The 24597-nt window shown below is 52.2% G+C and overlaps 2 protein-coding genes and 1 non-coding gene across 6 annotated transcripts in view; 2 read left to right on the top strand and 1 right to left on the bottom strand.

Annotated features, from left to right (window-relative positions):
• Positions 1-6503, top strand: part of FANCI (FA complementation group I) — a 77871-nt gene extending 71368 nt beyond the window's left edge. For both annotated transcript variants that reach the window (XM_028161894.2, XM_007194347.3), the window contains exons 33-38: positions 187-240; positions 323-382; positions 2957-3031; positions 4943-5038; positions 5294-5398; positions 6366-6503. In XM_028161894.2, coding sequence (XP_028017695.2) covers positions 187-240; positions 323-382; positions 2957-3031; positions 4943-5038; positions 5294-5398; positions 6366-6428 — 453 coding nt within the window. In that variant the 3' untranslated portion in view covers positions 6429-6503. The remainder of the gene's footprint in view (positions 1-186; positions 241-322; positions 383-2956; positions 3032-4942; positions 5039-5293; positions 5399-6365) is intronic.
• POLG (DNA polymerase gamma, catalytic subunit) lies at positions 6291-24029 on the bottom strand. Of its 3 annotated transcripts, XM_007194348.3 has the most exons (23): positions 23869-24028; positions 22313-23089; positions 19223-19418; positions 18139-18303; positions 17901-18047; positions 17672-17751; positions 16672-16854; positions 16412-16566; positions 16118-16244; positions 14953-15189; positions 13891-14011; positions 13597-13683; positions 13179-13286; positions 12517-12677; positions 11747-11800; positions 11539-11656; positions 10971-11106; positions 10623-10869; positions 9108-9230; positions 8817-8985; positions 8481-8689; positions 7355-7515; positions 6291-6782 (listed from the first exon to the last, which is right to left on the bottom strand). In XM_007194348.3, the coding sequence occupies exons 2-23, from the start codon at positions 22927-22929 to the stop codon at positions 6724-6726; spliced, it is 3660 nt and encodes a 1219-aa protein (XP_007194410.3). In that variant the 5' UTR covers positions 22930-23089; positions 23869-24028; the 3' UTR covers positions 6291-6723. The 3 variants fall into 3 exon arrangements, with proteins under 3 accessions (XP_007194410.3, XP_057398444.1, XP_028017697.2); XM_057542461.1 differs by lacking the exon at positions 9108-9230 and having other exon boundaries at positions 23869-24029; XM_028161896.2 differs by lacking the exon at positions 7355-7515.
• A 238-nt stretch (positions 24030-24267) lies between these two features.
• TRNAR-UCG (transfer RNA arginine (anticodon UCG)) lies at positions 24268-24340 on the top strand. The gene has a single exon. It is a non-coding gene; the product is annotated as a tRNA-Arg (tRNA).
• Positions 24341-24597: the final 257 nt, after the last annotated feature.

The raw sequence follows: 24597 nt of genomic DNA, 5'->3' as shown, positions 1-24597 counted from the left end.
GGAGCTTAGAGGAGGGGAAAAAGGAAGCCTTGAGTCTTGGATTCTCCATGAATATGGTAGCTTACTTTCTTTTCCCTCTCCAGTCAGAGCAATAAGTCATACTCCATTTGCTCACTGAGTCACTACCTGTAGTTTCATGGGACATTTATATAGGAAGGCATGCTAAATCTTGGAATCTTTTGTTAGTATCTCCAGGTGTGTCAGCACTCCAGAGGAATTCCGAAAAATATGGAAAAGCTGGTGAGCTGAGAATGCCTTTCCTAGGAATGGGGAAAGCATCTTATTCATACAGTTACATTGATTTCCTTTTCCTTTGCTGCAGGTGAAGCTGTCAGGTTCGCATCTGACCCCGCTATGCTATTCTTTCATTTCTTACATACAGGTAAGTGATTCAGAGTCTGTACCAAAATGCATCTTCAAGTAAGAAAGGACTCCTTATATTCCCAGGGGACTGCTAGGTCTCCTGAGCTAAGCGTATATAAAGTTTCTTCCCTACTTAAAGTAAGCCAAAGGTGCCCATATGAGAACAAGCCAAGGTTTGAAGTCTTTACAGAAAGGAAATCTTTATATATAAAAAAAAAAAAGTTTGATTTAGAGAGAAAAGGCATTTGATACGTGTGCACTTGGAGCAGGGGAGAAACAAACATGCTTGGGCTCAGTGACTTGGTTTATTTCTGGGTGATTCCAAATCCATGCCTTTGGGCATCCTTTGGGAATGTAAGTAAAGTAGCGGCATAGTGAGAATGAATGAGGTGATGCATGGAAAGTGCTTAACACAACACCAGGCAAGTGTTCTCTAATGTTAGCTGTTCTAATAAAATGAACGTGGCCTTACAGCATCATTTCCCAAGCTGAACTCTATGGAACGTTCTGCCAAATAGTAATATTAGGTATTAAAAAGACCAAGAACAGGACTTCCCTGGTGGCGCAGTGGTTAAGAATCTGCCTGCCAACGCAACTAAGCCCGTGCTCTGCAACAAGAGAAGCCACTGCAATGAGAAGCCCGCACACTGTGACAAGGAGTAGCCCCCACTCGCCGCAACTAGAGAAAGCCTGTGTGCAGCAACAAAGACCCAACGCAGCCAAATAAATAGGTGAATAAATAAGTTAATTAATTTTTTAAAAAATTAAAAAAAAAAAAGACCAAGAACAGCTAGTTAAGAGGCCAAGCTGAGACTTGAACCCAGGTACTTTGACTCTACAACAGGGGTCAGCAAACATTTTCTGCAAAAGGCCAGATGGTAAATGCTTTTAGGTTTTACAGACCATACAGTCACTGTCACAACTAAACTCTGCCGTTGTAGCATAAAAGCAGCCATAGTCAATACACAAATGAATGAGCTTGGCTGTGTTTAATAAAACTTTATTTTGAAAAACAAGCAGTGGGCCTCTGGGTTTTAGTTGGTCACCCCTTGCTCTAGAATCATACTTGGTACTCATTGACATGTAAAATGTTGGGAGGTTTTGGGGTTTTGTGTTTGACCCCATTCTCAAGCTCTTCTTTTGCTTATCACCAGGCACCTTCTAGACTATCTTTTTTTCTACACTACACAAAAACCAGTTTATGTATTCCCTGGATATTTCCCCCCTTCTCGATTCATATTTGACTTAAAGCCTTACTTGACAAGTCAGCTGATCCACAGGCAAACATTTTTCTCTTTGTGAGATGTGCTTAATGAGTGACCTTGGGCAAGAGCCCATGGTTCCACTAACTCCAACTTCTATCTAGAAATCTGGATTGCATTTGCTGCATCTTTCAGAGAGCTGTTTATTCTCTTATAGCCCCTTTCTTTTTCTCATAGCCTTGGATCTCAATGGGAAGAAAGCAATGAAAGTCATTGCTCCAAAACCGTTAGCATCCTGCTCAGAACTGTATATACCTTTAAAAGATGCTTCTCTTCCAGCTACAATTTTAGTCCTACCTGAATCAGCAGAAATGGGCAGTAGATGGGGTTGATTTAGGGAGTTCCAACAAGGTCCCATGTTGGGTACAACTTTTAGGAAGATGGCTCACTTCCCATTTGGTCCACATGAGTTCTATCTATGGCTGCTACTCTGCCCCTCCCTTAAAAAGTCTTCACCCTCTACCCTGCCTTCCAGGGCCAAAAACAAGTTTCTTCATACCAGCATCTCTGGGATCCCTACATTTTCTTATTTTCCAGAACATGCCGTGTGGACTAAGCCTCCCGCCTTTCACATAGCTCCAGTAGTATAATTTGTCTCCATTTGCAGGTCTCTGTTTTTAATTCTTTTCCTTGTCACATGGAACGTGGTAATGTTCCATTCGTGGAGGGCACAGAACTCCCCTTCAGGTAAAAGGTTCCTGTTTGTGTACCTCACACTTGGGTGGTCTCTCCCGACTCATGTCTCAGTTCTCTTCTGCCTTATCAGAATCCTGTTCTTCTTGGTTCCCTTATTGGTTCTTCCTTTTTCCAGGAGCTCTTTATTCTCTAATTATGTACAACATAGGGAAATAAGTGTTCCTGTGACCTTTAAACCCTTCTGGAGCATGTAACCACTTGTCATGTAAGATACATTGCTCCGGGAACAGCCTCTCCAGCTTCCTCTTCTTTATGCAACCCTTTTAGCTAACTTCCCAGTTGGGAAACACCTATTCCTACTTAACCGTGACAGTCCTTTTGTGCCTCACTAGTCCCTTGGCTGCCCTGCTATAGTAATGGTTGGTCCTGCCCTCACTTCCATGTGCTAGATGTATCCAAGAGCAAGATGGTAAACCTCCCAACAAAAAATAGAAAAATATCTGAGGATTATAAAGCGTCCCAGAATGCTTCCCACCTTCCGGCATCTGCTGCAGGATAATCTCTTCACGCAGACTTGGTCCCCCTAAGAGTTCCCCCATACTCCACTGTAATCATCATACTAGAAATTTACCACTAGCCTGCTAGCTCTACAGAACAATCTTCAGAAATGACAGAATTTGTTTCTGTTTCTTTAGAACAAGAATAGTAAGAGCCTAAAACATACAGGAGAAAAGAAAAAGGAGAAAACCGCTGCTGGGCCCACAGCCATGGTAAGCTGCTGACAGTGATCAAGATGTGGTTGCTGGGACCTCCCTGGCAGTCCAGTGGTTAGGACTCCGAGCTTCCACTGCGGGGGGCATGGGTTTGATCCCTGGTCAGGGAACTGGGATCCCGCATGCCGCGCAGCACGGCCAAAAAAAAAAAAAAAAATGTGGTTGCTGATGAACCTTGAAATTATTATATTAAGTGAAAGAAGCCAGTCAGAAAAAGACTACATGAATCCATTTATATGAAATGTCCAGAAAAGGCAAATCTAAAAAGACAGATTAGTGGTTGCCTAGAACTGGGGAGTGGGGGGAAGGGGGGGTGTTGGAGAAACTGGGAAGGTGCCTGCTAAAATGGGTGTAGGATTATCGGGGGGGCGGTGGTGGTGAAAATGTTCTAAAATTGATTATGGTGATGGTTATACAACTCTGTGAATACACAAAAACACACTAAACTGTACAATGTAAATCGGTAAATTGTATGGTATATGAATTATATCTCAGTAAAGCTGGAGGGAAAATGTTTGTGTATGGCTCCTTCTCAGCTCATGGACTTTATGTTCAGATGGAACATCTTTTTCCTCTGAACCAAAAAACATACTTTATTCAGGAAGTACCAGAAAATCTTGAGCTCTTTCTTTAAAAATAGAAATAGCTTAGGATAACCATTGTGAAGGAACTGGTTTTAAGAAAAGTTAGTGAGTGCAACAGGTGCTCCCTAAAGGATGTGAAAGAGTTGGAGAGGGTGCAGGGAAGTGGGTTCTCTAGTGCACTGCTGGCAAAGGTGAGAATTCAGTACTCTCTCACGGGGGCAGTGTGGCAGTAACTGCTCAATTTTAGACCTATGCATTCACACACACACACTCTTTACTGCAACAATTCCATTTTTAGGATATAGAAATTGTAAAGGCCTATGTATAGAATAGTCCTAGCAGTGTTGTAAAGTAAAAGTGAAATATTGGGAAAACTAAGATACCCACTAATAGAGGACTGGCTAAATGGGTTTATAGTATATTTATACTGTAGAATACTATGCAGACGTGAAAAAAATACAAATCTAAATGTTCAGATATAGGATTCTCTCCCAAGATAATGTTAAAAAGAAAAAAAAAAAAAGATGAGAACAATGTCCTCATTTGTAGTTTAAAAAAATATATATAGAAACATGTCTATATACATAAGAAACATGGAAGGATCTACAAGTTACAATTCAAGTTGAGGGGAAACTTAGGGGACCAGCAATGAAAATTCATATGTAGACTAGAGAGAGGAAATAGAGGTAGTGTAGAGTGGGCTCATTGTTACGAGAATATCAAGTCAGGCAACCAAATATCTACAAATGGTCCATCCCTCAGCCAGTTTCTAGATAACAAATATTTAGGAATTATAAATAGGATTCATTGCGATCTCCATTAGCATTTAGCTCCTTTGCTGAGAGTGAACTGTTAAAAAAATCTTAATTACTGGTATATAAGTAAAATTGCATTTGATTGGAAGACTGACTAGCTTTCTCCCAAAGCCATGAGCAGTTCTGCTACAGACAGCTTCAGAGGACTTCAAGAACCCTTGAAGGGACTTCCCTGGTGGCGCAGTGGTTAAGAATCCGCCTGCCAATGCAGGGGACATGGGTTCGAGCCCTGGTCTGGGAAGATCCCACATGCTGTGGAGCAACTAAGCCCGTGCGCCACAATTACTGAAGCCCGCACGTGTAGAGCCCGTGCTCTACGAGAGAAGCCTCCGCCATGAGAAGCCTGCACACTGCAACGAAGAGTAGCCCCCTTTTGCCACAACTAGACGAAGCCTGCATGCAGCAACAAAGACCCAACGAAGCCGAAAATAAATAAATTTATGTTAAAAAAAAAAAAAAACCCACCTTGAACCCAAAATTTAGGTGGTCTTCTCTTCTTTGCCCCGTAGGCCAGAGCTCTTCGGGAAACCAAGCCAATCCCTAATCTCATCTTTGCCATTGAACAGTATGAAAAATTTCTCATCCACCTTTCTAAGAGGTCCAAGGTAAACATATTCTGTTTTCTACCAATTCCATTTACCCTGTGAAGGGACCTGGCAAACTGAAGCAACACAACTGCAGTGGGGGAAAAATCTACTGTTTTCTGTTTCTGATCTGATGGCCTGAATCCAAACATTCATGGATTCAAGTGGGTGTGTGCCTTCCTAGAGGAACTGAAGGGTTTGTCAGAGATGGTTTAGGCTGTCCTGGGCAGGACCTATCAGTAGGAAAATGTGTCCATGTTTACAATCCTGTCACAGGTGAACCTGATGCAGCATATAAAGCTCAGCACTTCACGAGACTTCAAGATCAAAGGGAACATCCTGGACATGGTTCTTCAAGAGGATGAGGATGAAGATGAAGAGGTCAGTGCCTGCTTCTGACTGGAGTGCAGCAAGCCCTAGCCACCCTTTCTAACTGGGGTTAGCAGCCTGTCTGGGGGCAGCCACGGGTTAGTGGAGGGGCAACAACCATAGAGAACGGGCCAAAAGGTGGTCAGACAAAGATGAAACAGGCTCCTCAAGAGAGGGGCTGTAAACTTGGAACAATACACAGTTGCCCAGGCTTGTATACATTTTGGGTAGACATTCCAGAAAGGGGGTGATGAAAACAAGGCCTTCCTGTGGGTCTTCCCCTGTGACCTTTTGAGCCATTGGAAAATTACGAGCCCAAGCATTCTGGCTCAGAAAGTAGTTTACTTCCTCTTTTATCATGCCCTCATTCGAAGGAGGGCCACTCTATGATCAGCTCAGGTAGTCATGCCAGTTTCTTATCCCCCTTTTGCCCTCTGGTAAGACTAAAGGGAGAGGAACAAACCAGTTACAACAGCACACCGTGAGCCCTATAGCATCTCTGAAGCGGAACTCAATGTTTCCTTACCTCTAGTGCCTAAAATTTCTATCACCTCAGGTTTGTCTAACATAAACTGGGAGTTTACATAAAACACCCTGAATTTCTAGCTTCTCAAAAATTTTGAACTTACATTCTTCAGTTTATCACACTCCAAGCCATAATGCACCTGGCCCCGTCCACTCCCTTTGCCTACTAGGCATTTGAGTTCAGGGGAGTTATGTAGCATCTTGATGCCCCTTCTCTGTCATCTTGTCCCACGCATCTCCCCAGGTATAACAAAAGCCCCAAAAAAAGAAGTTAGCACCACCTTACTCTACTGTAGAACTCTCCCCATCTCCAACATAATTAACTCCCAGGAGTGGGAAAGGGGAGAAAGCATGACTAACACAGGCTTTGATGAGAAGATAAAGGATCTTTGTTTTTATTTCCACTGCCTCCGAGCAGGCTTATCACATTTAGAGCATTACTTCTCTCCCCTAGGGCACTGCATCAGAGCATGAGGGACAGAACAAAGAACCAGCCAAGAAGAAAAGGAAAAAATAAATGAAATGCCTGAGTTAATAACTTTGGGGCTTCTGCTTTCTTTTTACCCAACAAGCAACAATGCCCCCTTGCCCCACAGCCTGCACCAGTGTTGGCATCTTGGTTCTGAACTCAATTGCACCGTCAGAGGCAATCATTCTTGGCAGGTCCTGCTACTGAAAAATGGCTGGCCTTAGGCAAGCCCTTTTGCAAAAAGCACAGCTGAAAGCCTGAGTTTAGGAGCCTGCACCGCCCCGATGAAGCTCCACGGGAGCAAATACAGAGCCTCCAGGCAGAGCTATGGTCCAGGCTGGCTTCATTTTTCCAGGGAGCCTTTGGTGAGTTCAATTATCTGGTAAATATCCAGTGCTTCACCTGAAAAATAGTGCAAATTGGTTAGGATGCTTCCTCAAGAGTTGTTAACTCACAGGTCAGAAGTGAGAAAAGGAGCTTAATTAATGTTAAGGTCAAAAAGGACGGAAGGGTTCAGAGTAATTGCCAGGAATGGTAATGTTAACATTTGGGGAGGATCTGTTTTCTTTTTTGTATAAAATAAGTTTATCTTAGACACATAGAAAATAAGCTTTCTGATTTACTTGTTTGGCACTCAAAGCACAGTTTTTTCACTTAAGAATGTACTTTGACTTTATACAATAAATCTTCAAACATTTCCGTTGTGGTTGAAGAGGGAAGGGAACAGATGGAAGAAACCAGTTTCAAACATTCCTTCATTTACTATGAACAGCTTTCTAGAAACACATGCCTTTGTGATTTGAGCATCATGCTCACTTTGGAGCCAGGGCACATTATAAACTGAAATAGCCCAGTACACAGCACAAGCAGCAGACTTCTTATCCGCTGATGCCCCAAGCTTCGTGTTGTCCAAGACCACTTTCTAGTCTGCCTCACGTCCTACAAGTAAGGAGGAACAAAGGTGTTGTGCTCACCCTCGGGAATCCCGTATCTCCTTTCCATCCCAGTTGGGTTGGAAGGGGTTTTACAATCCATGGTCACTTCCTTCCTGAGGCACTGGTCGATATCAACTGTACTGAAAAAGGCGACTGACTGGGGCAAGTCATTCAGACCCAGCTTGTAGGCAAACATGCACCTGAAAGAGACCCAACCTCCTCTCACAGTCATGTCCCTGCTGTGAATCCAGGAGAGATGACCTGCTATCAGTACAGCAGAGGCTCCCCCAAGCCAGCTCTGTTCACTTAGCAAAGAAAGCTGAAGGACCAGCACTGCCCGCTATCCAGCAGCCGAACACCTCCCGCTGAGACACTCACGTGCAATTATGGACTCAAAACACACCTTTTTTTTTCCAGTTTGGTACACTTTATTGATTGATGTCAAAAATTTCAATTATTGGGCCAGAATTTGAATATACGAGGACTTTCATTAGCTTTGTTAAACATAACCCCCCAGGAGATGATTAAGAGGGCAGCGGAGACAGTGTTGAGTATTGTAAACATTCATTATTTACCCCTTAATCAGGATAGATCATGGTTCCCAAACTGGTTCTGAGGGGCAGATCAACATGGAACTGTAACATCATTTAATGCAACCATATAAACTAGGAATTTTACTACAAAAAAATACAACTCAATATATAAAAAAATATGTTTTTAAAATCACATTTGAGTTTCCCCATTAACAATGTTTTCTGTCAGTATTCAGAATAACAAACTTCTGGCACTTAAGAATTAACATTTACGAATGGAAGAAAATATCTGTTTTCTACGGGTTGAGAAAAGCCTCTGTCATTTGACTTTCACAACAGAAAGGTGTGTTCTGAGGGGAGCACAATTTGAGAACTACTCTTCGGAACAACTGCCCTGGCTTCTACGTTCTCACCACCTCAGTGATCTAGTCTTGGTATATGACACTTTCAATCCCAAACAAATTTTTTTTTGAAGGTTGAGGCCAGTCTTTTTTAAGACTGCTACAAATTTTAGAGATAAAAGTGGGAACATTTATTTCTGGGGGGATGAAAATTCAGATCATGCTCAGCCCGGTCCAAGCCCCACATATCTGGTATATGGTCAGGCCAGAGAGGCCATGGGCCTTGCCTACCTGGTCAAGAGGTTGGTGATCTGCAGGGCGAGGGCAGCGCGGTAGCGGTCCTCCTCCCGCACCAGGTAGCGAACCTCATCGTGGATGCTGATGCAGAAGCGCCCATCGATGGCAAACTCCTCAAACAGCCACTTCATGGCCACAAGCATGAGGTGTAAGTAGTCCACAGCGGAGCTCTGCACCACCCAATTCACACGGCTGGTCATAAACTGGGGAGGGAAGGTAGGCACAGGCGAGAAGCGTTAAACCACATACCAGTTCACTAGAGTAGGAGGTAGTACAGGAGCCCTGCCCTCCCTGCGACCCTCTCCCCATGTTCCAAGGGTAGGAGGCTACCTCCCCCTGGACAGCAGAGGGCTCCAGGGCTCGGGTGATGCGGCAGCCCAGCACCGGGGTACGTGGTGTGTCAGACATCGCAATGCTCTCCAGCTTATTGAACATTTCTGACTCTGTGCCCCCCATCCAGGCTCGTTCAGCAACCACCTCCCACTTCTTCCATTGAGATCTGGGGGGCGAGAAACAGAGGGCAAGCTTTGTCTTTTAGCATCTTAGAGCTAAAAACAAAGCATCCCAGCTTTCCCCGGGCCAGCCCAGACCCGCCCTCCATCCTTAACAGACAGTTCTCACTTCCTAGAAGCTTCTCTCTGGATCTTGCGTAGATCCTGCAGGGAAACCCAGCCATCCTCGGTCCTGTCCACAGGGAGGTCCAACTCCCTCACCAGCCACTCGCCCTCATCTGACAGCCGATACCTGGGGTGGGGGTGGGGGTGCAGTGTCACAACTGTCATTCCCACGGGAACGCCTCTTCTATGCCAAACCCTGGGCTAGGAGTGTTCAATCCCACCTCACTCCACTTCCACAACCACCCTGGGGTCATGCCTATCCCCTACAAGCTCCACTTCAGAGGGGGAAAAAGCTCAGAGATGCTAAGTGACTTTGTGGGATCACATAGCCAGGAAGAGGTAGAGCCTAGACAGGAACCCAGGATTTTGGGGACTACATGAGGGTAGCCCAATAAAAGACAGACTCCAACACGAGAACCACTACTGTTATTACTGTCCTAATGCCTTAGACACTGCACTGCCCCATGACCAACAGGTGGCATGTAGTAGTCCAGGAGGTAGCAAGAGCTATCACCCCACACTGGGGGGGGGGGGGGGGGTGCGCGTAGTGGGGACAGAACAGGCTACTCCCTGAAAGGGAGAGGACAGAAGACAGAACCTACAGCCAGGCCCGACTGACCCTTCTCAGTCCCCACTGCCCCAGACTCCCAGCTTCAGTGCAACTTCAGACATCACCAGGCTCATCCCCCGATGGCTCCAGAGCCACGTCACTCACCTGCTCAAAGGTGCACCAGGGTTTCCCCACCACCCCTCAGTCCAGACTCCTCTGTGAGGCCAGCAAAGGTTTCCACAACTAAGGCCCAATCTCTTCTGTCGTCACTGCCTTGCCTCCGCCGCCCACGGTGCATGCCACCCCCAACCCCATGTCCTCCTCTCACCTCCGTGGACAATACTCGGCTCCCCTTTTCTGCCTTTATGCAGTTACTACTGAACTGTTATCACTTACTTTTAGTCTTTCCATGAGGTCAGCTAATTAAACACAGACACCGTATATTATACCCACGCAAGTCGTAAAGGCACCTCTCCTCCCTCACACTCGATTCAGGAACGCTCCTAGGAGGCTGCTGAGGCCCTGAGCAAACAATAGGTACTATGGGCAGAAGCAAACTGGAAGCCTGGGAAGGCTTTCTCCTCTGTCAAAATCAGTTTAAAGTCTCTGGTTTTCCGCAGGCCCTCCTGTCAGCTGTCTTCTACTAAACCGCCTGCTGCACTTGCTCTCACTCCCTGTAGGCACGTGAGTTTGCAACCCCATGTTACTGTTTACTCTGCATGACCAGAGCTCTGACAGCATAACAAAAGCACAGCTTTAACTCTATGAGGAAAACTGACCATTAAGCAAGCAAATGTCACAACCCAAGGACAAACCACCCTAGAACTAGGTCACAGGGGTCTGGAGGGAGAGGGGCCAGGTGAGGACTCAGGTAATGGGAAGAGGTAGAAAAGAAGGGGGCAGTAAAGGTAGTAAAGCAAGCCCGAGGCCCTGGGGTAACGTGGCTGTGGATGGGAGAGGCACCCTCACCTGCGGAGGCCCTTGGTGACCGCATACATCTGTTGGGCCTTCTCAGCTGCCTCCTGCCGCGTGAGCCGGTGGTTGAACTGCATTAGCAGGCGTTCAGCGAAGGGCTGCCCGGCCCCATAGATGCGGCCATAGTTGAAGACCTTGGCGTGCTCACGGCTGATGCCCACTGTGGCAGCTGTCTTACTGTGTAGATCGGTGCCCCTGCTCTTCCTGCCCTGCAGTGTCATCCACCCAAAGGCTGTGCAGCCTGGGGAGCAAGGCAGAAGTGAGAAAACAGGCTTCAGAAATATTCCTCCCGGCGAGGCATCAGGCTGCCACCGCTCTGCTCCAGCCCTGGCTCCTGCTCACCATGCATGCCGGCAAAGTGGGCATCTCCAAGCACAGCTGCAATCCACAGCTCCTGGGAGTCCACATCAGCACCCACGAGGACGTAGCCGGGCGGGGCCTGCACCATGGCCTTCAACTCACTGCCTACTCGGTCAGGCTGCAGGAAGAGTGAGGTCAGACCCGACCTAGATATCCCAGTAGACTCCTCCCACCCATCCCTGGAGCCTGACTAGACCGAGAATGCTGGAGCCCTTCCTGAGGGGATGGTTTTAAGGAATGCCAGCCAGCAGTGCCCCAAACTCCACAGTTCAGGTAAAGAATCCCTGCTCCGTACCTGGCTCTATACCTGGCCCCATCTAGACTCCACAACAGCTGTGCCTAGCATGCCTTGTCAATGTCTGGCCAGGAGCAGGTGCCCAGAACATATTTGCTGAACAGCTGGATGAGTTGTGAAGCTAGATTTGAACTTGAGTCCTGCCTGACCCAGATTTTAGGTTCCTTTTCATGCTCCTCAGCAAAGTCCCTCTGCAACCCCAGCTTCTAGACACAGGAGAGGAAGGGCGGGACCAGAGGTGCAGAGGACACATACCCGGGCGTTGCTGGCAGTGAGCCACGTGGGCTCTACAGCCCGTCGAGTGATGGTGCCAGCGGTCACGACCTGGGGCAGGATGGCCCCGTAGCGGCCTTCCTCATCATAGTGTGGGTGCCTGGGGGGAGGACACGAGGCTCAGCAGCTTGCTTGGGTCCTAGGACCCGCCCCCATTTTCCCGTTCCCACAACCACTTGCCAGGACATACCTGGTCACAGCACGGGGCAGAGCTGACCTGGGCAGCCACACCACCATCTGGGAGCTGTGGGGACAGACGGATTGCTCAGCACAGCCATAGGGAGCACACTCCATCCCCCATCACAACACGGCCCTCATTTGCCCAGCTTTGGGGGCTGCCGTGCCCCCTCCTTGCCCAGCCTCAACGCTCTTCCCATTGACTTAGGGTGGGCCTAGCATCCACCGTCTAGGAGCATAAGCCACCGGGAACTGGCCAGGCATCTGAGGCAGCTTCGGCCCCCATCCTGGAGTATCCATGAGACACCCAGCACCAGCCCTGCCACCACTGCCTTTTCCAGGCTCAGGGCAGACTTTACCAACCCATCACAGCACCCTTGTCACAAGAGTGTGCCGCTGGCAGCCACAAACCCCTCGGAAATAGCCTTCGATCCATTTGCCATTCCCAGCCTACAGGACCCACTCCCAGGCCCCAACAGAGCTTACAGGTTACTAGCCCTCCATGGAAGGGGCTGCAGAGCTGGGAGGGGCCGCCAAGGTCCTACAGTACCAATCTTTTTACATAACAGGGAAACTGCAGCTGGAGAGGGAACGAGTCTTGCCCACGGTCCCATGGCACCAGGACCACAAGCAGCCAGGCCTCTAGACCAGGCTGTCCCTCCACTGCAGCACAGGCTGTCAGGGGCCCCTGGGTGGGAGGCAGGGGAAGGGATCCCAAGACTGCAGTAACCCGGCCAGAGGCACGGACAGACAGCATGTCTCTGCCCTCCCACGGTGACCCACCTGATACGTTTATGGGCGTTCCTCCAAAAAGAAATCATTTTGTTGATTTCCAAGGCACGGGGCCCACTGGCACCTCCTGGGCCAGCCTGCAGGGTGCCGTCCTCCATCTTGGGCAGGAAGTCTTTGGCAAAGGGGCTGCCCACATTGCAGCTGTTACCATCCTGAAAAGAGCAAAAGAAGCAGGGGCTGGAGGCACATGGCAGACCCCTAGCTGAGGAACTGATGCCCTGTGTGCCTGGGCTCTGCCCAACACTGAGCCCAGAACCTCAAGCAGAGCGGTCTGGGGCAAATCCCCGATTGCAGCGCGTGCGCACACACACACACGCACACACAGGCACTAACACACAGACACAAACAAACCTAGCTCCCCTCACAGTAACAGTCATCAGTCAACAGATCCTATCATGTACCAGATGTGGCACTAGACACCTGACATGCCCTGTGTCATTTAATTCCACCACCATGCCCCTCACCACCCAATTTTCAGAAGGAAGACAAAGCCTCAGAGAGATGGCAACATTTGTCTGAGATCATACTCTGCGCCACTACTACCAGCATTCCTGCAAAAAGGGAGTCTCCTTGTTTGAGTCACTCTGGAGGCCTACTGTGCTCCCTGAGCACAGCGAGGACACCACAGAACAGGCATGAACCAGGACACACACCTTGTGAGGCAGCTTGAAGAACCAGCAGCCGGGGATATCCACATCATTGTAGGGTCCGTTGCCATGGTGATAAGCTGGCTGGCTGGCTTTTGGGCCCCCAGCAGCAGTCTGTGGGGGCCACACACCTAGATCAGGCCCTGCTCCAGCACCTGCATTCAGCGAGGGCCATGGGGTAGGGGGTGGGAAAAGGGCCTGAAATGGCGAGCAGGTAAGCTGGGAAATGACAGGATGGCTATGAGGTCTCAGGCTTCCTCCTTGGCCTCCAACAAGTATGGGGCCACCCAAAGGCAGGGCAGCCATCTCCCAGCTCCCCAAGACCCTGGGAATTCTCTGGGGGGAAAGAGCTACTTGGGCACAGGAGGAGGGCCCTGCCACCCAACACCCACCCAGACAACCCCTGAGCAGGTACCCAGCTCACCAGAGCTGGGGGTTGACCTGGAACTGCCACTCGCAAGTTCTCCATCCTGGCCTCGGCCTCCACTTCTAAGCAGCCCATTTCTTCCACCTGGATGGGCCCAGGTACCAAGGAAGTGAAGCAGGGGGCTGGCTTGGCCCAAATCCACCACCCCTCCCTGCGACACGCAGACAGCCCAGGACAGCCTGGGGTGGGCAACTGAGCGCATCCGGCACCCCGCCCCCACCCAAAAGGCCGCCCCTTCCTAGAGGGAACAGAGCCCCCTCCCCAGAGCTCAGGCTCAGAGCCCGCCCTCACCGTCTGCCACATGGCACTGCTGTCGGTGAGCAGAAACTCCTCAGCCAGGTCTGCCTCCTGTAGCTCCAGCTGCTGCTTCCCCTGTTCAAGACAGTGCTTCCTGTACAGGGACTCGATGGCTCTGCGCAGAGAACAGCAGCAGCAGCCTCTGATTACCGGGTGCCCCCTCCGGGCCAGGCAGCTCGCTGGGGGCCTTCCGCGATTCCCTCCATTTAGCCTCAGAATCAGCTCTGAGGCGGAAGTGGACAGCACTTCCCCTGGTTCATAGACAGGGAGTGACAAATTGAAAACGACAGCACAATGGTGGCAGGCTGGGTTTCGAGGCCTGGGCCGACTCAAATCTAAGCGCTTCTCCCCAGAGCCGCCACCTCCCCAGGGAAAAAGTCTGGGAGCTGAGCAGTGGGAAGTCAGGGCCGGGCCCTGCCCCAGGCTGGCTCCTGCCCGCTCATCCATCCTGCAGCTCAAAGGAGCAGGCTGATCCCTGCCCCTCTGTCCTAAGGCCCCACGGGTGGTTCAGGCTGCCCCGCAGAGCCAGGACTCTCAATTCTGGGCCACTTCAAGTGCTATGGCTTCTCCCCAACACCTGCCTGTCAAAAGCTCAAGGGTTTGTGAGCTCAGACAAGAAACTGACTTCCCTAGGCCTTTGTTTTGCCAACTCTAAAATGAAGATAACCATGGGACTGCCTGGGGAACAAACGAGAGAAGCACTGTAAAAGGTTTATTAACACAGAGTATAATCAGTGCTCAATAAATTCTAAAAAAAAGGGGACAAAGCTCATCCCCCCTGTCACTTCCAACAGCCCTCCCTCTGCACACTCCTGTGAGGGCAGCTGGGCTGCCAGGCCCAGGAGCAGGGCCTCAGTCCCACCCACTCCAAGCACCACGCCCTCAGCCCCACAGGGCTCTGAGGCCCAGACAGAAAAGGCAGCCACCAAACAAAGAACTAGAACCCAGACTCTCAGACCCGAGCTCTTTCCACTAGCCTGAGCTGGGTTTGCTCTCTCCAGCAAGGGGAAGGGGTCCCTAGCCTCCAGCCCCTTCCTCCCTGAGCCAGAGCCTTACGTGTAGGGGCAGGCCACCCCAGCCGACGTTAGGCCGCTGCCTGGTGGCACCTTAGCCAGGTTGTCCCGCCGCCCGGGCACCAGGTATCCCCAGCCATGCCGCTCCGAGTAGTGCAGAGGGAAGCCGTCCCAGGTCAGCGCCATGAGTTTAGGTGTGACCCGCATCTGGAGACTGAGAAGACTGGGGCCTGGGGTCCACGCAGGGTCATCTAGCCGGGGACAGAGCTTCCGATACCACCTATGCCCCGCCAGAAGAGAGCAGTGTCATGGTAGTCGGGGGAGGACAGTGTATGACGGCAAGGGCCCCACCCACTCTCCAAGACCCCAAAGCTTTCTGGTGACCTCAGCCTACAGTCACCATCCCTTCCCTCTGGGATACAACCAGGACCCCCACGGAGTCCCCTAGAATAATTCGAATATCCCAGAAGGAAAGATCCTATGTCAGCCCCCCTGTACTACTCAGAAGCCAGGATCCACATGCATAGCCTAGGGCTGGACTCCTTCCCCAGCTCCATTTCATGCAGGGAAACTGCCCAGAGGAGCAAGTAGATCTGCCCTCCCACCGCTGCTCTAAAGGCACACCAGGGCCTTCAGAGCTCCATCCCTCACGTGCTGTTCACCAGAGACAACACAAGGGTGAGGCAAGTAAGGCACTCAGGGCACAAAATTTAAGGCGGCCTCATCTCAGGCAAATGTAAAGTTGGCACTCTGCTGTTCACCCGGGCTGCCCCTATTTTCTCATCTCTGCCACTCTATGGGGTGTGAATGAAGAGTCACCTCCTCAAGGAAGCCTTCCTTGATTTCCCCAGGCAGAGTCAGGCACTGCCTCAACACTGATGGATATAAACTCCAGCTGCGCTGGCTGGTCTGCACAACTGGCTCCTCCCAGGGAGAAGCTACTAGAAAGAAGGGAGTTATGTTCCTATTTGTACTCTCAGAGGCTACTATGAGGCCCAGCACACAGCAGGTGCTTAGTGCACTTGTACTGTTTGAGTCCAGTGACCCAGGGGTCAGAGCAAACTGGAAGACGGCAGGAACAAATGGCAGCAGGTTACTAAGGGCCCATATGCACACCACCCCCTGTGCTGGGGCCCAGAATAGGGGTGTCCCAGGGTGGAGGGAGGGGTAAGGATGGCCGCTGGACATGTTAGGGAGACAGGGCTCACCCTGGGTGCCCAGGAAGGTGCTGGGGCCGCTTGGGCAGGAGCTCTGTGGTCCCTCTCAGCTGCTCCAAGCAGGCGCGGGCCATGACATCTCGCTGAAACTCCTCCTCCTCACTGGGGGGGCCAGGGTCTGCACAGGGTCGGGGAGGACAATCAGGACCAGAGAAGGGTCTCTCACAAAGACCTGCCCAGCCTACTCATCTCCGGAAGGCTGGAGCAACCCCTTCCAAGGGACCCCCGGGTCCCAGGACCTTCCCAGGGTCCATCCCTGCCCCACCTCCCGCCCATGTTCCCCACCTTCCTGATCCTTGGGATCCCCAGGGGCCTCGGGCCCCTCGACAGGCAACTTGCTGGCTGTGGCCGGCTCCTTCCTCTTCACCTTCTTTGCCTTCTTCTGCTTAAATTCCTGTAGGTCCCACTCTAGGTCCCAGAGCCAGGGATCTTCTTTGTACCTGCACAGCCAGTCCACCAGGGCAGGGCTAAGGCCAAGCCGAAGGCCAGCCCTCCCACCTGCCCACCCCCTGCAGGGGGATCCAGCCCGCCCAAGGCCTGGCTACCTCTCTCCTGAGAGCAGCTGGCAGGCATCGTTGGCCAAGTCCATCAGTGACTTCTTCATCTCCCACTGGAGCTCCTCGTAGGTGCTCTGTGCCTCCGCCAGGTAACGCTCCCAGTTCTGGTTGACGGGCAGGTAGGAGACACCCATCTCCAACATGCCAGCCAGAGTCACCGGGTGGGGACACCTTGAGGACAAACACCAGGGCTGCCATAAATGACCACAGGAGGCAAGGCTTTGGCCCAATCCCTGGGCCAGCCTGGCAATCCTCAACCCAACCACCCACGTCAGAAAGACAGGGGTTTAAACCCCAGCTCTACCGTTTCCCAGCCATGAGACCCTGGGTAAGTCACTTCATCTCTCTGAGCCTAAGTTCCTTCATCTATAAAATGGTAATAATATCATTCCATCCTCAGGGGTAATGGGGGAATGACAGATCACAAAAATGAAAATGGCTGCCATTTGCTGAGTAATGGCTAAGCGCCAGGCACTGTGCTACAACCCCATACACACAAAAGATCATACAAGAACCTCACAACTGTAGTCAAGTATATTTGTGTATGCTTCACAGATAAGAGCATTGAGGCTCAGAGAAACCAAGTAACTTGCCCAAGGTCAAATGAGTTGGATAGGATAATCAAGATTAGAACCAGGTCTGGCTGACACTTTTGACTCTGACCACATCATAAAACTGACTCACTAGCAAACATAACCAAGACGGATGCGAAGTCCTTGGCTCAGGATCTGGGTTCAGAGACGGTGCTTAGCAAACCAGGACCACGCACATGAAACAAGCACAGCCTCAGTGCCCCCCTCCAGGGCACTGTAGAAACCCCCGAGTCCAAGGCCCAGCTGGGCACCCCTGGACAGAGTGGCTCCACGCTCTCAGCCCAGAAAGGCTAAGGCCCCCAGCCTGAGAAAGGCCCGGCGCCACCTGGTTACGGTGGGCCTGGGTACCAGGAACCCACTGACCCCCATGGGTTCCCAGAGGGGCTCTCCCTCACCTCTCCAAGAAGAGCGGTAGCTGCTGCTGGAAAACCTCATAGGTGGCCCACACGTCCTGGGCACAGTACTGCATCAGGTCCTGGCACAGGCGACAGGAAGGCGCTGGGTGGGCAGCCATCCCACTACCACCACCGGGCCTCTCAGGGTCAGGTCTGGCAGCTACGCTCCCCAGGGTCGCTAGGGGTCTGCCACAGCCCATGTCCCCAGAGCCCCTCTCCACCACCATACCTGGAAGTTCTCACGGATGTCCTTCATGCTACCCTTGACAAACAGCTCGCGGGGCTCCTTCTCTAAGCGAGGCCCCCCCACGTAGAGGCTGTGCACGTCTGCCAGATTATTGACACTGCTGATGTCCAGCCAGTCCCAGGATGAGATCTGGAGGCCAGAGCAAGGGACATGGCAGATCAGCTCGGTCTCAAGCCAGACAGGCAGGCCGGGGAGGGGGTCACCCCCAGTGTGCTCTCACCGCTGGGCCGTTGGCTTTGCTCTGGGATTTCTGGCCTCGCTGTGTGGGGTGCCGGGCCTTGCGCTTGCCCTGCTTGGCTGCCATCCACAGACTGCGCTGGAAGCTGCTTAGCCCTGAGATGGCCATGTGCATGCTCATGGTGTCCAGGAAGCGCATGCGGGAGCCCTGAGGAGGAGAGGCTGCAGCTGAGGGGCCAGCCTACTCCTGCTTCGGCACTTCAGCCCACCAGCCCCACCTCAGCCTCCCCTCCCAGCCCACAGCCTCCCAACGCTAAAGACAGAGTGTCTTCATGCTTGCCAACGCTTGTCCCTCCACCTGTGAGGGGCCTGCCTTCTCAAACCCTAGCCACCCTTGAAGGCGCAGGCCTGGTTGAATCCCAACACACAGGCCTTCCCAGCATCTAGCAACAGCTCCAGGGGCACCTTGGGAACACAGTGGCCAAAACGAGGCCTTCCAAGCTATCAGGCTCGGCCCCCAGCCCTGCCGCTCAGAAGCGCTGTGGCCCTGGGCAAGTCAACAAGGCTGTCTGAGCCTCAGCACCCTCAGCTAGAGGTTAAGGCTACTCTCACCTGCCCTTTCTCCTAGGGCACTTTTCACAGAATTAAGAATTGCCGCAACTATGGTTCTGAGTGTTTGATGTGTGCACTGTTCAAACCCTCTCAACAATCCTATGAGGTAGCTTCTGCCATCTCCCTCTCTTTACAAATAAGGAAACTGAGGCTCAGTTTCCTTAGTTGTAAAGGGATGTTAAGAGGCTCGTGCTGCTCACCAGTGGCCGAGGCAGGATGGGAGCCCAGGCCGTGGAGCCCACGGCCTCCAAAGACCCAGGCTAAGCTCTAAAATGCCGCACAGAGAAAGGGCCATTAGTACCCTGTGACAACTCAGGTCCTGTGCCAGGCAGACCCTAGGGACAGAACAGCTGGGTACAGGGACCACGGGCAGGGCTGGTCAACAGGAGGCCCTGTAGCTTCTACAAAGGCGATGGAGGCACTGGCCAGGAAAAGCAATGCCTTCCCTAGCCACTGAGAGCAGGGCTCTTAGCCCACCCCGTGCCAGAGCCTGCATTTGGCCCCATGAACCATACCCGGATCAGGTACTGCTCCCTGACATGGGCCCGGTCGAAGGACACGTTGTGCCCCACCACTAACTGCTCCTGCCAGTCTCGCTGGGTGGGGCCGCCGGCACTGGCAGGGACCTCCAGGGGAATGAGGTCAGCCGGCGACAGCTGGCTGGTCCAAGAGTAACGCTCTTCCACCAGCCGCCGGCTGCACCAGGAATACCTGAGGGAGGTGAGAGGCAGGCAGGTTCAGCACGGAGGCATTCAAGTTCCGCTCCACAATCCCCACTGCACACCTACCACCACATGCCAGGCCCTACACTAGCAGCTGGGGGTACAAGGGAGACCACGGGGTGCTCCTATTCCTCACAGAGCTAGAGGTCGGATGGGGTGCTGTCCGGGTATGTGTTGGGAGCGCGGAGGAGTTACAAAAGCTTCTTTACTTTTCAACCTCCACAGAGAGAAAGGGAGCTAAGTGCCACAGTCCCGAGTGTCCCGGATGGGCATTCAGCCTGGGCCATCAAGGTGTTTGTTACGCCCAGGGCTCATCAAGTCTGTGCTTGGCTCTGAGGTGTCTTAATGACCATTATCAACCCCTCACGTCTATAAGCACAAAATGGCTAATGTTCAAAGTGCTAGTAAAGAAGAGAGACAATTATAATAAAACCCAGAGTGGAATTTTTTTAATTGAAAGTGGCAAAAAAAAAAAAAACCAAAAAAGACAAATGCTGCACACATGTACAGGATGAATCATCTGACGACTGGAAAGATTCTGAAGGACAAAGAGCGAATCATGCACCTTATAGAAGGTGCTGTCTCTCTGAGCAACCACCCTCAGTGAGAGACCAGGGAAAGTGCCGGAATGGAGGAAATGTATGCACACGTGCTAGGAAATATGTGCTAGGGTTGGGGTGGGAGGGGCAGGGGATGAGTGCTGCCTGCTGGGGGCCGGACACTGATTCAGGAAAAGGCTGGAGTTTGCGCAAGATCCACAAGACTAAGTGTGGGGAAATGGCCACTGAGCAAAAGCTTTTTGTGAACCACAGATTACGCCAAAGGGTCAAGGCCACTCAGCATCAAAGTGAGTGACGAGACCACATGTGTGGCCACCACAGCTGCGAACAAGCTGCCTGTTTCCCTTACGGTGGGGAGGAGGGGTTATCTGCCGCAACAGTTACAACAAACATAAAACTAGTTTCTTTGGGGGAAGGGGTTACCAGCAAAAAGAGGTTCCTAGTGTTAAACGTGGTAAAATCTAACTCACACTCCAAATGATGGGAAAACACTCAGGGGCTCAAGTTGAAACCTCCTCCCCTTTCAATTCAACATGTCAAAGCCCTCAAACACAACACAGAAGAAAAGGCTGAAGGATGTCAAATATTTGAGGCTGTGGTGATGACAGAGACTTTAGTTGCAATAAAAAGCCAGAATGGTGTCAAGATCCGGGTCTGCAGCTGTACATGAGAACCATCTTGTTAAATTTATTTGTGATAAAAAAAGAAGAAAGCCAAAATGCAAACACCTCTGGCAAATTTAAGATGAGCCAGAACCAATGCCGTTAACACTACACTTTTCCTGTGAATCTTAGATCGGTGTTGACAGCCTGTGTAATGTCCCTCTGGTCTGATGACCAAAGCCCTTACCAGCAGCCTTCGGGAAGCTGCCCTCTGGGCCATCCAAGGCTTCTCCCTCCCACTGGAAACCGCGGGCTGCTCAGGAACCTGATGTTACGCAGCCACGCGGCAGGGATGTGCCCAGGTTAAAAGTGGACTGCTGTCAGGGCCCCATCTGGCACCCCCCACCCCCCCACAGTCAGGCTCCCAAAAGGAAGGCCCCAGCATGAGCCCAGTCCTCAGCAACGGCTTCTGCCGCCAGGCAAACTGCACAGTGCCCCCAGTACCACCGGCAAGAATGCAATGAGAATGAGAGGAGGATGGGAAGGACAGGGAGAGAAAGAGATGAAAAATTAGCAGAGGAAGAAGGAGGAAAAGAAAAAGGGGACTTCAGGGAAATTGGCCAAGAATGACCAAAAGATCAAAAAACAAGTCCTTCTTGTCACTGGTTTCCTAATTTCCTTTCAGCCACCACAGTCTACTTTACTTCCTCAAATGATGGACAGTATTCCCTCTATTTTGACCATCAAGTTACACAGTAAGCACTGAGATTCTCATCTTAACTGGAACTAAGTCAATGAGGAATCATCTAGTTTTGCTCTTTTCAGCCGTTAATGCCTACCTTATCTATTTAGCCATGTTTTCACCATTTTCAACTGCATATTTAACATTTCGCAGCTTTCTTTACAAAGATGTAGCTTCCAATAGGAATAAAGAAACTGCCAACTTTTTTGCTGGCCATGCCTGAAAGCATTAAGGTTGTAAATAGTATTTTAATCCTGGAATGAAGAATAAAAAAGGGGAGAAACAGTACTGCCATCATTGTTTGAAAAAGAAACTTGGGTAGCACTTAGAAAGTTATTAAAAAAGAAAAGAGAGATCGGATATACCTTTTGGGGACAAAAATGCTTGCAAGCCTGCTTGGAAGGCTGGGGGAAGGAAGCAGTTTCCCAACTGGGGGTGGTCACGGGGCTGTTACCTGAGGGGAGTGGGTATCTGGAAACAATGAAATGCGTCGGGCGGGGGGGGGGGGATTTGGTCTGGCATTTAAGGGAGCAGTTGGGGATGCTGAGTGTCCTATACTGCCTGGGACATTCCCGCAAAAAGGAGCTTCCTCCTGCCCAAAATTACCAAAAGCATCCCCAAACGGAAACACTGTTCAAATGTCTTGGACTAACTTCTCAGGAAGCTACTAGGGAAAGGGGGAAGGCACCAAATCAAGGTGATTTCAAGTGGTCTCCCAGTCAGTCTCAAGTTCAACACTACTGTGATTCTCTGCACAGCCCCTATCACCACGTGACATTTGCTTGGGTGTTGTTTACTACCCATACCTTCCTACCAGAAAGTAAGGTCTGTAAAAGCTGGGGTCAAGCTTGTTTTAGTTCACCACTGAGTCCACAGTCCCTGGAAATCCGCCCACCAGACACATAGTGGGAGCTCACCAAACTATTAAGCTGGGCCCCCCCACGTGTGCTCACGTCCCCTGACCCCCGCCCATACTCACCAGGCCGAGGGGGATATGGCCACCGCCAATGTGGGGCAAGTTCCCTCTGCCAAGCAGACCTCCACGTCGAACACCAGGGCCCGCTCCTCGGGGATGGCCACGGGTTCGGCCTCCCCCGCGGGGCCGTACCGGGTCCAGCCCTCCGCCCAGGCCCAGCTCGGGGGCCGGGGGGCCAGCTGGGCCTGCAATAACAAGTTGGCCGCCTCCAGGTAGGGCAGGCTCTGCTTCTGGGCCAGGAGGCGGAAGTGCTGGTCCAGGCTGCCCCCGTAGAGGGGCGGCAGGCGCAGCTCCACGTCGGGCAAGGGCGCGGCCGGCTGACCCCAGAGCCCGTGCTTCTGCAGGTGCTCGACGCTGCGGCGCACCGCGGCCTCGCCGGGCATCTCCCCGCCGTGCCCGAAGATTTGCTCGTGAAGCCCTCTCGAGAGCATCTGGATGTGCAATGGGTTGTGCCGCAGCTGCCCGCCCTCCGAGGACGGCACTGGCGGCGGCTGCGGCTGCGGCTGCCCGTCGCTGGGGACGGGGACGGAGGCGGAGCTGGAGACCCAACGCCCCGGAGCTGGAACCGGCCCTGACCCGACGGTGGCGCCGGCCACCTTCCTCCAGAGCAGGCGGCTCATGGTTGGTGCAGGGAGCCCCCCGCTGGGAGTCAGCACACCTGGCTTTGGGCTCCAGCTTGGCAGCTTCTACTGGCTGAGAGACGTGGTGAGAGACACGTCCTGTCTCTGTTTTCCTGTCAGTGAAATGGTTCTGACCATGCCTGCCTTCCACCCACAAATCCTAAAGGAGACAGATGATATACAGTGTTACTAATTACACACGTAACATGTGTGATATTAACAGCCATCATTCCTTGAGCATTTTCTGCAGCCCAGGCAGTGTGCCAGGCGCCTTTAGGTACATTCTCTCAGTGAATCATCAGACAACCATGGGAAATAGCAATACCCCTCCTGAGGAAAACTGAGGTTCACGTAAGTTCATCAGGGAAGGTTGACAGCCGTGGTTAAGAGGGCAGACTCTGGATAGAAGGACGCGGGTTTGAATGCCGGCTCTGGCTCTTACGAGACGTTTGACCTTGGGCAAGCTCCTTAGGCCCCAATTTCCTACTCTGTAAAATGGGGTTACGGATTCTACCTGTCATACAGAGCTGCTGTTTGGGTGACACAGGGCGAACACGCCGCGCGGCCCGGCCCTCGGCAAGCCCTCGTCAAATGGTGGCTGCCGTTATCGCGACCGCCGTAGCCCGAGGGCCTAGCGCCTTTAGGAGACAGCGCCCGGATTCGAACCCGCCAGGTGGGCCGCCGTCCCGCGGGGCCCCCACCCACGCCCGAGCCCGGGCCCAGCAGGCCGAGGGCGCCCTGCAGGGGGCGTCGGCAGCGGCCCCCGCGCTCCCGGCCGTCCGACCAACCGACCGCTAGCCTGAGCCCGGCGGCCGCGCCGCGGTGCGCCCTGGGACCAGCCTCCGCCCAGCTCAGGGCCTCGCTCCCTGACTGGAGAGGGAGGGGCCGCGCCGCCGCTCAGGGACCCGGCCTCCCCCCAACGCCGAACCCGCCGGAAACCTCAGTCCGCCCGGTGCTTCCTGGTCTGCGGCTCCCGACCCCAGGCCGGCGGCGCGGCGTCTCCCTCCGCGCGGCCTATGCAGCCTCGGGGTGGCGTGTGGCCTGCACCGGAGCAGTCCGCCTCGCTGGCAGCCTCAACTTCCCGTCTGCGCCCCGCTCACTCCCGCGGCTACCCGAGAGGCAAGAGGGAGACTCCCAGCGCGACCAATAGGAGAGCCAAAAGTGGACCGGTCCGCCCGTGGGGTGGGGAGGAAGGACTTCCGGGTGGGCCTTCCCTGCGGAACTCTGGGAACCAAGGTCCAACCTCCCCTGCTCAAGAAGCAGGTGGATTGGTCCTGGGCAAGCCGGTGGGCGGTAATAATACTTTTTAGATTGTCCAAAGAATCTTAACTATCGAGCGGCCGCGTGGCCTAATGGATAAGGCGTCTGACTTCGGATCAGAAGATTGCAGGTTCGAGTCCTGCCGCGGTCGCAGGGGTGTCTCAACCTTTTTGGGTCATTCCTTCTTCGGAATTAAGTACCGGAATACTACGAAATGCTGTCACTGATTACCACCCCACGTGGAAGTCTGGGAACACCAAGATTTGCCGACGTAAGTACCCCCACACTCCACACCCAGTATGTCCCACTGAAATTGCTCCCTTGCTTCCCCTGGGGGCGGGAGTGGTGGTACTTTTCTAAAATGTACCTTACGCGCTCACACCCCCACGCTGGTAGAGTCGGGGGGCG

Source organism: Balaenoptera acutorostrata, chromosome 3, assembly GCF_949987535.1.
Source record: "Balaenoptera acutorostrata chromosome 3, mBalAcu1.1, whole genome shotgun sequence".
Lineage (NCBI taxonomy): Eukaryota > Metazoa > Chordata > Mammalia > Artiodactyla > Balaenopteridae > Balaenoptera > Balaenoptera acutorostrata.
This window is presented reverse-complemented; position numbering and strand designations above follow the sequence as displayed.